The sequence below is a fragment of the Rhea americana genome, unplaced genomic scaffold, assembly GCF_003343005.1.
Source record: "Rhea americana isolate MKP2758 unplaced genomic scaffold, rheAme1 scaffold_220, whole genome shotgun sequence".
NCBI lineage: Eukaryota > Metazoa > Chordata > Aves > Rheiformes > Rheidae > Rhea > Rhea americana.
The window spans coordinates 497,433-508,644 of record NW_028186330.1 but is presented as its reverse complement, the minus strand read 5'-3'; the positions used below and the strand labels follow the sequence as shown (position 1 = coordinate 508,644).

The 11,212-nt window shown below is 41.6% G+C and overlaps 1 protein-coding gene across 3 annotated transcripts in view; it reads right to left on the bottom strand.

Annotated features, from left to right (window-relative positions):
- Positions 1-11,212, bottom strand: part of GRB10 (growth factor receptor bound protein 10) — a 152,780-nt gene that overhangs the window by 21,550 nt on the left and 120,018 nt on the right. For all 3 annotated transcript variants that reach the window (XM_085305465.1, XM_085305463.1, XM_085305462.1), the window contains 2 exons: positions 6,295-6,451; positions 439-554 (listed from right to left, as the gene is read on the bottom strand). In XM_085305465.1, the coding sequence (XP_085161591.1) occupies positions 439-554; positions 6,295-6,451 (273 nt within the window). The remainder of the gene's footprint in view (positions 1-438; positions 555-6,294; positions 6,452-11,212) is intronic.

Below are 11,212 nucleotides of genomic sequence, written 5' to 3'. Positions count from 1 at the left end.
AATCAACAAATATATCACTGTCTTGGTCACTCTCCAACACAGCAGTAGCCACTTCGAAACAAGTATATTTGATAACCTGAGAACAGTTGAGTTTTTTGGGCTAGGAGGAGAGTACAAGGAATTTAAACATTGGTTAAAATTTGTGAGAAAAGAATTTTTATATATATACACACACGCGTGTGTATGTATGCATATGTGTGTATACACACAGATACACACAAACATATATATATGAACATATAAAATACTGTTTAATACCTAGTATTAAACAGTGCCCAGTAGTGTTGTTCTGTGTTAAATGCTTTACAGCGCCTTCCTTTACCCTGGAATGGCTGATTCCACAGTCCTCCTACCCCTCCTTACCACTCACATCCATACCCCACTGACTCTGCAATACATCCCTCTTTCTGATTTAAGCAGCTATGTAATAAGACTCACCATGGGATTTTTGAAAAATTCATATTTTGCGTAATTCTTCCTGAACAAAAATTTACTTTCACTTCCCATTGTGGACTCAACTTGGACTATGAGCTCATGGTCTTCCAAGCACCTCTCTGTGGAAAAAGAACATAAGGTTAGCATATGACCAACTAGCAAAAAAAAGCAACTAAACTAGCAACTAAAACAACTTAGAATAATTCTATTATCTTTTATGAACTTAATAAACCTTTTATGCATTTGAAATTATGCTGTAACAAAGTATCTAAAAGAACTAGGACATAAGTATAAAGAAGTTGACGTTATGTGGCAAGCATTCTGCAAAGATCTTCTATATCAGGGCTTAACAAGTACAGACTTTAGAGAAAGGGAAGTATGTAAGATGGTTTGTGTACCTTAATGCCTGGCACTACCTTAAATAAAACATACTAATCACTTCTTTTAGTGTTTGGTGTATACTCTAGAAGTGGTTAGGTAGAAAATTTTCAGAAAAAAAACAGTTGCAAAAAGACCACTGTTAGGTCTTGAACTGTCACAGGAATATAATGTCCTATTTAACCACACTCTATAAAAATAGTTCATTTCAAGGTGAACTTCAAGCCTGTATTGTAGATACTAGACAATGAGGTTTATTATGAAAGAGGTCACAGGATCCACTTTACAGGAATACTGACCGAGACAAATGTTTTGTACACATGACAGGGCAATTTTCTGCTCTAGATTTGGTTACAAGGTAACTCCCCACAACCGCTACTACTTTGGTCAAAAGAATGGCACATCAAAGCACGAACAGATAGCATAACAAATCCAATTCACTGAAAACAGCAACTCAAAAGAGGGCAGTTGGCACAAGTGTATACTACTTAATGAATCATTATCTTGGCAAATAGTCAAAAGTTTCTAGGAAAATATTTATGTATTTCTCCAAAGTCTAATAGGCAGCACTTTCATCTCTTACGTAATACAAAGTAAAAAATGAGGTCAAAAACCAAACCAAAACAAAACAAAACTCCTTTCACAAAGTTCTACGTAAAATGCATACGATTCGCTGACCAAAAAAGTTTGGATAGCCTCTTCCCCACTTTATATTCACACATCCTTACATTCTCAAGGCTAAAAATGCCAAGCTACCATGCAAATTCTCTTGGGGTATTTTCAGGATAGAAAGCAAGCAGCAGTAATTGGTATCTCAAATGCTAGCAAGTTTTTGAATAGCACTTACATTAGGAAGCTAGGTTTTAATTATTATTTGACTAAAAACTTAAACCTATCTCTGAATGATCCTATCATCTTTTTCACTTGCATTTAGAATATCAGCCATGACCAGTTCATTGATAACTTCAGAATTACCATGCTTACGGGATCTYCAGCCCTACTATAGACTATGTTTCAAGAGGTTAACACTGAAGATCACAAATATTTGGTTGCTCGTTTAAAAAGAGCTGCTCCTTAGTGCATTAGCCATAACATCACTTTATAATGGCAGTTTTTCRACTAATGTACCAGTGTTCACTTAAGGACATTTTGTACCACCTGTGCATTAATCACCTAAACCGTCACATTATCTAGAGGCTTCCCAGGTGAAGTTTCAGGTGCTGCTACTGATCTATCGCTACTACCACCGTTTTAAGCAGCTGGTAAAATCAAATCTCCTCTCTCCATACTGTAAGAATAGTAGGCCTCTGGTGGAGGAATGAGTTTTTGTTTTTAAAATTACACCTAAAACACATTCAATTGTTTTGATAGGAACCTTCATTACAGTATGAACCCTGAAAGACCACATGTTCTGCTACTGGCTTCTCCTGTTATTTTACAAGGTTGCAATCTTTGCTTTCCTAACATATTGGATGATGACTGTCTAAGGACTGAGATGAACTATGTCTCGTGTTTTATCTTGAGGAAATGCAACATAGATCAACATTTCTCAATTTGTTTTGCATTTTATTTGTGAGCTTGTGTGCATACAGCCAGTAAATGTTTATTAGATACTTTATGTAACTGGTCTAGATGTATTTCTTCATCAAACTAAGACCCTTTTGAGACTCTGGCACTCCTGCTGGTTTAACATTCACATTTTTGTTTTGGCAGTGAAAGTCAACTTGAGGAAAAGGTGCAGCAATTTATGAAATGGGCATGTAGAAAGCCAGGCAGTCCTAGTCCGTTTGCTACTGTTTCACAGAAGTTGCACGCTTGGTCAGCCCTTGGGAGTTGCACTTGGTTAGTGCAAACGTAATGAAATGCCACTTGCCACACCAGCAACTCAGCGTCAGCCCTGCACTGAACTGTCTGCTACAAAACTAGAGGCACAGCTGTGAGTCACAAAAGTTCAATAGGTCAGTCTGTTTTCAAGTGTCACTGCAGCTAAACTGACCAGAAATGTCTCCTCCTTGTTTATCTGATAGGCTCAATTCAGTCTTCTGTACAGACTTCCTGCAGACGAACAGAACAAACTTTTTTTTCCCCCTTTTCTTTTCCTCCTCTGAAATTGCTTTGTATTATTATCTAAACTTATACGGAAGTGCACAACTTATAAAAGATGGGAAAGTGAGCTGGTTGTGTCTGTTAAGAAACTATTCCACTTTTAATTCCTTTTGAAGGTGAAGCAAATTCAATACATACATAAACAAGAAAATGTATGTATGAAACTATACAGTGATTGTTTTTTCTAACCCTACATACAATTGAGAACTCTACTACTTTTCTACTTCAGCTGTGTTAAACAGTCAATTCATGAGCTGGGGAAAAAAAAAAGAGAGACACTGGCAGGTAAAGATTCTTTCCATATCCAGAAACATACCATCATGAAAAGTCTGTCTTCATTATTACTATTTCTGTTAATGTCCAATACAAATATCTCAATCCTTTTCCTAAATTGAGATAGTTAAGAATGCAGCAGCATATAGGGAGAATATTACATTTTCAGAGGAGGTAAGGTATATTACTAACATAATGAATTCAAGTTTCACAGACTACTTAACATCTTGACCACAGAGTATTTCGGATTCGTAGTGGTAAAGTGCAGCATGAACATCTGACATCTACGGATGTCAAATCTAAGATAGGCTGATGGTAAATTGTCAGAGTATTGCTGCCAATGAGAACACAAATAATTTGTGCAGTCCGCTAGCAGTTAAAGTTATTTGTAAGTAGGTGTATTATTTGGAATACAACTGACTAAGCCTGCAGTGTAACCAGTCAGAGGAAGGTCCCTTAAACAGTGGGACCTAGAAGATTACCACACTGATAAATATGCAGTTTACTTTTATAAATTTACTCTTGTTCTCAGGCTGCCCAATAAAAAAAAATGTGAAATGGTTCTGCAAACTGAGCTCCTTTGGAAAATAAGAGTAATATTAGCAAGACCATGAAAGAAAGATAGTAAGCTTTTCAGAGGTAGTCTGTTTTGGTGGGCTCCAAGATTACCGCCTAGAGCATTAAGTCATGCAGGATATCTTGAGTAAGAAATAATGTCTTCTAGAAACATGTAATTCTTACTGCTCTTAAAAACATTTTTCTGTCCACATTGATAAATACCTTCCTATCCCTGTTTCATACTTCTACTGTATCAGATGTGCTATAAGCAATCTTATTTGTAGAGGGAAAAATATGGAATACCAAACACTGAGCAGGAACTTCACCTAAGTTTCTTTTTTACAGATTACTGCCATGATGTGACAGTTGAAATACACAGGGAAGCATGGAATTACTTAAGCTACTGAGAAGTAGAAATACATGGCCATATAAAGAAAAAATTCCACTAAACCTGGGTGGACGGATAAAAGTTGGTATTTGAAATGTATTGAATATGTATATACTTTGGTCCCCAAAGTACAAGGAACTGGATGTTATTTTTCCCACGAAATGAGCCATTCTGTTTCATTTTCTGTCCACATCCTTTCCAACACTTAAGTGTTCATATCCTTTCAAATACTTTATATATAAAGTCTGTATCGTTGCACCTTCTCCGAGATTTTAAACATTTTAATATTTTGTTTTTACACTYAAACCAAAGGATCAGAGTGTAATCTCTGTTGCAGCTCTGTTGCATGGTCTACAGTGGACGATCCCGAAGCAGCCCTTATGGGAAAAGTTTCGGACGGCCGAASTCGTAGGCTGCGCACCGTGTTTCTGGGGACAATGTGGGCCTGGCTTTGTGCTTCCGCGCGAAATGGAGCTGGAGACGGGCAGGTTCGAACGTACACACAAGCGCAGCCTGATGAGTATCTTGCTCTTTTCCCATCATTGTTAATTACCACSTTATTTGTGTGTAAACAGAAGCTTTTGATTTCCTAATCAGCCTCCTGCCCGATTCATTCAGAGATGTCACCCACCAGAGTTTGACAGCACAATTAGTCACCATGGAGGCTATTGTGATGTCACAAACACTGAATTGTGGCATCACTGAATGAATCTGGCAGGAGAAGGATGTTGCTTACAAAGGAGAAGGCTTCTGTTTACACAATACCTTGGTGAGCAGCAAGGATGGGAAAGGGACCAGAGAGAAAGAGCGCCCGGTCATTTAATGAGCATTGGTAACGCTAGAAATTTTTAAAGGTTGTTTAGACCTGCAGATGGGGCGTGAGGAGCTAAGGAGTCCCTCGTTTATACCTGAATTCTGCACCTTGTCCTASGGCCTCAGCACGGAAAGTACGCCGCGCACACGTACAAAGAAGTGTTCCGTGTTTATTTTTTACGTGTATTTGTACGTTAAGAGAGACACCTGATTAAAAACATTAGGTAAGCAGGATATCTTATGATTCTTAGATTTTTTTTTTGAACGCTACTCTGTAGAGTAGTGTATTTCTGTGTTTAATAGTATCAGTTAAAGGCACTACATTTCCAGTAAACTGTTTCATTTTGTAAAATAGGGGTTCTGAATTACATTTTTAGACATAAAAGCCTCTGTTAGCTGCAGCTAGCATTCACAGTTCCAATGCTGGATCACAGCTTACAATTTGCCTTCTTCTATTTCATAGCAAAATTTCAGCATGAAGTATACTGAGTAATACTCCAAATGCTATACTTTTTAAAGCAATTATTCTATGTTACATAGAATTATACATAGGGTATCTCAGCAATAAGCAATTGCAAGCTGCAAATCAGAACCCTACAACTAATCAGTTCCACAAAATAACAGCAAAAGCAAGACTGAATAACATGAGATTCTTCCAGGTACTGTAATTAAACCAATTCACAGCGTTATTTAATTCCCCACAGTTCTTCCTCTTGCTGCCTTCTTGAAACTGTAACCATGACACCTTAATTTCAATCAGGTGGAGGAGCTGCTGCCTGGAGAGCAGATGCCACTGTTGGTCCAGAAATTGCCCATGGATCGCGGGTGGTACCACCATTTTCCCCCTCCTCAAGTCAAGTTTAGCCGTCCCCCTCCCCCACCTCAGCATGYCTAGCTTTCATACACATTCCTGTAGGTATGCAGAGCTGAGGCTCTTCACCCAGGTCTCCCAGCTGGGGATGARCTGAGCTGTTTCATAGGACCAAGACACTAAGGATCAAGCCTAATTTGCCTAAGCTGTTTCTTTGCAGTAGCTTCAAACCGCAGCAAGGTAACAGAGCACTAGCGTGGTTAGATCAAAAAAAATATATATATACATATACACACACACATATACACATATAAATACAAAAGAAAAATAGAGGATGGGAAACAAGAAGGACTTAAATGCTTACCACATCAAATTGTAAAATTTTAACACATAAAAAGCATGTATGTGACTTCAGCTAATTTTACAGATAAAGGCAGTGACCAGAAAACGTTCCGGCTGGAAGCACATTAATATGAATTATACATATGTTACGTTCCCAGGTAACCATGCCACCCCTTTGACCATTCCCTACCTAATCCTAGGTGAGGGTGATGCTCCACTAGAGTCCAGCTGTTATCATCCACACAATGACTTTTGTAAACCAGCAGCTGGCAGAGGTCCCTGGCTGTCATGTCTGCTAGAATCTCCACCACTTTGCTTGTTCCATCTTCACTAAAGACTTTTACATCCTGCAACATAAAGGATACACTTACAGATCAACAGCTCCAAAAAGATGTAAACCACACAGCCACTGTAGAAAAGCATCGTCTTCTCGTTACAATAGCAAGCATCTTGGCAGCCAGGACAAATGACACGTATGATTTACTTTATAACACTTTTTCCGTCATGCCCCTTGCCTGCTTCCCCTCCCCCTGCCCCAACACCTCCCTGCACTAAACAAAGATTAAGCAGTGTTAATGTGAACACATACCCAGGGAAAGTGAGAGCGCACACGGTCTTTATAAAGCTGTATAAGGGAAGCAAACATGAAACAGTATCAAGAGAGTACTTCTGCAGTAGCAGGTAAAAGAAATCCAAYCCGGTCAAACAATAAACACAATTTTCTTTGTAATGCAGTTTGAGGCCTTTGAACATTTGCAGCGAAACAGGCCAAACCCCCTGAAAATTAAAAAATGGCTCTCCGGTTCCCTACTAACTTTTGATTGTTTCGCTTTTGGAAGTTCCACTCGCAGTTCGCTCGCAGATCAATTAGCCAGCACAGTCCACGCATTTCGCTCCCTTTCCTGGCTTCTCTTTTGATCTTCGCTTTAAAGTAGCTTGAACCCAAACGTGCACATACTGCACATTCTGAGTGTTAATGGAGATGAAAGCACAAGTCAGGAAGCTTCTCCCCACCTCCTGATTTATACAGATGCTTTCCTCTTTGCATTGTTCTGCTCCAACGAGACACACTTACTGCAACATTTTTTTTTCTCTGTGCAATCAAACATGCAGGTTCAGGATTTAGATTAACTCCATGCTTAAAACGTTCTGCATCCTAGCAAGAGAAGACAAAAACCTGGAGGGTAATCGGATATGGAAAATCTTACCTCAACGGCACGTAAAAGGCAGCAGTCAGAAGAACAAGATGGCATTTTAAATACAGATTGCCTCTTGAGAGAGAGTTTGTTCTCTGCCTCTTCCAACCCTTTGCAGACTACAGCTGCACGCTCGGGGGCGTTTGTAGTGTCAGTGGCTCACTGTACTGTACCTGTCACGTAGCCCCTGTTCTGGGGACTGTTTCTGGGGAGGGAAACAACTCTGCCAGAGCTCCACTCAAAGGGTTACACGCAATCTTTGCGGTAGTGAATCAAACCACACTGTGCAGACCAATCCTAGCCCTCCCTGTGACTGATGTAATCGTTTCCCACACACTATCAGACTTCCAAATTATCCCCCCCCCTCGCACGCGCGCGCGCGCACACACACATACACAAATTACAAAGGAAATTTGTTTTGCGACCACCCATGGATGCTTAAAAACCCTCCGATAATCAAAAAGTTCAAAGGAGAAGAAAGCAGAAAGCTCGGAGCCGAAAAGCACGTGTGCTCCCGCAGCCCGGTTCCTTTGGCGAGCCTCTCGGCAGCCCAGCCTCGCAGCAGCTCGCGGCACCCGCGCGCAACTTCAGCACTTGAACTTCCACTYGGCTCGCTGCCCCCTCGCTCCTCCCCGGCGCGCTTCCTCCGTCCGGCCCCCGGCTCCGCTCACCAAGCGCCCGCTCAGCGGGCCGAGCCTTGGCGCCAGCGGTTTTATTAGGAGGGTAAACGGAGCCGCTCGCAGCTCCGTGCCACAGGTTAGACGGGGGCCAGGTGCGGCGGGTCCGCGGGCCCCGGCCGCCACCGCCTCTTTTCTTCCTCCTTCATCCTCTCCCACCGCTATGTACAAATTCGAGACCAGTTAGGGAGGAGTTAAAGCTTAAGCTAGCCGAAGTGACTCGAACCCCTGCTTCATCTGACAGCAGGGATGAGCCAGCTCTTTGAGAAGCGGGCTGGGGAGCAGCGGAGGGGGGGAATCCCGGTTGCTGTCGCTCTGGGGAAGGTATGCGTGCTGCACAATGTTACAGCTGCGCTCCCACTCCTGTCGCGCTTTACCGAGTCACAGACATCCCCGCATCCCGAAAAATCCGAGAGCGCTGTGCGTGGGGCGGACTGCCCCCGTTATTTTATTTTATTTTATTTTTGTCCTCTGGGCAAGTCTATTTTCTGTAATTAGCACGCATTTTACAGTAAAGAAGCGTATTATACGCACGCACAGAGCGAGCTTGGTGTCGGGGTACTAGCAGCCTCAGCAGCCCACGCTGCCACAATGAACCTTGTTWGTTGAATAGGGGGAAATGAGTGAATGCCTGAGACACTGACCAAAAATGACATCGATCTACAACAGGGGCGCGCAACTCTCACGTTCCCTCTCTGAATRGGCAAGCAAACTTAAAACTCAATATTTAACGAAGTCAGAAAGAATAATACGCGTCCATTTATTTTACTGCTTTTTGTCACGTTAGGTTTGAAAGGCGGGACACAATGGAGCAGAAGACAGTGAAAGAACTCATCTCTGTTTTCAGCTTTCTCTGTGCACATGACTCCGCTTTCTGTATTGGCACAAAACTATTTTGGATGGATTTCCTGCCTCAGGAACCAACCTGGTGACATCATTCATTCATCACTCCCTGGGAGGAAGAGCCCTGCACACTCGCCCCTGCCCCCACGTGGGAGCCTCCACCGCACGCCAGAGGAATCGCCACCTTTGCAACGCTTGTAGCATAGGAARGCGTTTTCCCTTAGCTGGTGCTTTGCAGTGAACTAGGCAGCAATACAGCACAGGTTGCACCTGATCCTTGTCACTGTCAAGTCCCAGCAGAGAGGAAAAGCTGTTCAACTGAGGATGCTTCTCAAGCCTTTGTATGGGGAAAAGGGGAAGCCAAAAGGCAATAACGACATTTTTCGCAGTTTCCAAGAAAGGAAGGACTTGATGAAGTAAGGCCAACAGAAGAAAGCTGCAGCTGTCTTGCTCTGCTTCCCTGGTGTGAAGCAAAGTGGTCTATGTGCAGGTATTCCAGCCTCTCCCTATCTGCCCTGGCCTTCAGTTGATGGGCAGCGACCTTAAAGTACAACAGCATTTCAAGCTGCTACAGGATGCCGAACTGGTACTGTTCTGCGTACAACTCTGCTATAACTCCACACTCTTTCTTCCCAGTAGTTAAGCGTTACAGGCAATCCTCCAGTATTCCCACACTGAAGTTACTATCAGAGCTGCATTAAAAACATTGTTACATTCATTCACAAAGTGGGTCAAATTCCGCYCCCCCCCCCAAATGCTTCCTTTCCAGCTAATGGACTAGAACTCAGTAGGTGGGGGGAAGGAATGCAGAAATGAACAGGTTAACTTCACGGACTATTAATAGTGCTGTATTTGCTATCAAGGACAGCACAAGGCTATGTATCACCACTGACATCACGGATCTAAAAGAATACATCAGTAGGGGATGTGATGGCCTGAGCTGAACCCTGCTATAGAGGACAAGGGAGAGACAGTAGTAAGAAGAAGCCCCATGTCTCTAGGGAGGAGAGAGGGTGCAACGGTCCGTAAGAGGTTTACGCAAAACGTAAGAGGATTTTATGCAYGTCCCTCTCAGAATACTGCTGAGCATGGTATATTGTGGATAACCACATTTAAGAAACCAGCTCTAYGAAAAAGCCGCAGCTCAAACTTTTAAAAATTTCTGACAGTTTCAGTGACAGACGAGGCAGATTCCTATAACGAAGAGGGGACTTTATTTAAAGCGAGTTAGTTAAATCTATCCATCTCAGATTTCCTTTTTTTCTTTTCTTGGAAGAGTCTACTATCTTAAACTGTTAATGGCTTCTTATTCAAACTTCTTCAACAGGAAGACTGTTTCACAAGCAAAATTGATTTGCGGCTTCATATCTAGAAAGGAAAATGAAGCAGAGTGCATTCTGAATAAAATACTGCAATAACGAAACTGAACCTAAAGAGGGGTTCAGAAAGTTAGTCTGGTACTTGTCGCCTGCATCCCTCAGAAAAAATGCAATGAAATGCAACAGCAGACTGCCTGCAACAGTGATTTACAAAAGGCCCTAATTACGTCAGCAGCACAAGGCACCTTCTATTCAAAATTAAGGTTAAGAATGCTAAGCCAACCAGAGCACTATATTGGCTGAACATTCAGTGCTTTACAGTGCAAAGGAGCAGATAACAGACTGCACCATTGTTCTGCGAAGAATTCTTCCCTCCCTCCCCCCCCCTCCGCTTTTTTAAAGACAGAAAGACTTAAAAAATAAAAATTTTAAAAGAACGCTAATGTTCATCACTTCAGTGGTTTCATATAATGGGTCACATATCATCAGCACCCTCATGGTTATTTCATCCTCCAGCCTCTGTTCCTCAACCGCACTGTAGCAACTGAAGTATTTTGCATGCATCAAGTAATCCAAACATTATTCGGAATGGAAGGAAAATGGACAACAACCAAACCCAGCTGCGTCACACTCACGTTACTTTCTTCCTTCTCCTTCATTTTTTTATTTGTACTATTTTTTTTTCTGATAAAGATGACTTCTGACTGTATGCAATTACCATAAAAAAACAGTCTTAAATGAAGTCTTTTACGCTGAAAATTTTTAGCAAACTGCTCCAAATTTGCCATTCCTCAGTCTATGAAATGGATTACAGTAGAATTTGCATCAGTGCTAACCAGCCTTTGGTATTGTGATTTATGACTCCAGACTAAGTTACAGCGAGAAGAGCACCACTTATTAGAAGGAGCTTTGTTTGAAATTTAATATGTGAAAAGTTGCAGTACACTATCTCTTCTACTGTTTTGTTTTGTAACAGATGACAACAATGGAAAGCCATTAAAATATGCTGAAAAGTCAATCAGTTTGATATACCAGAAGTTGGCATGTAAGAGCCTCACAAACTGAAAAGCAGT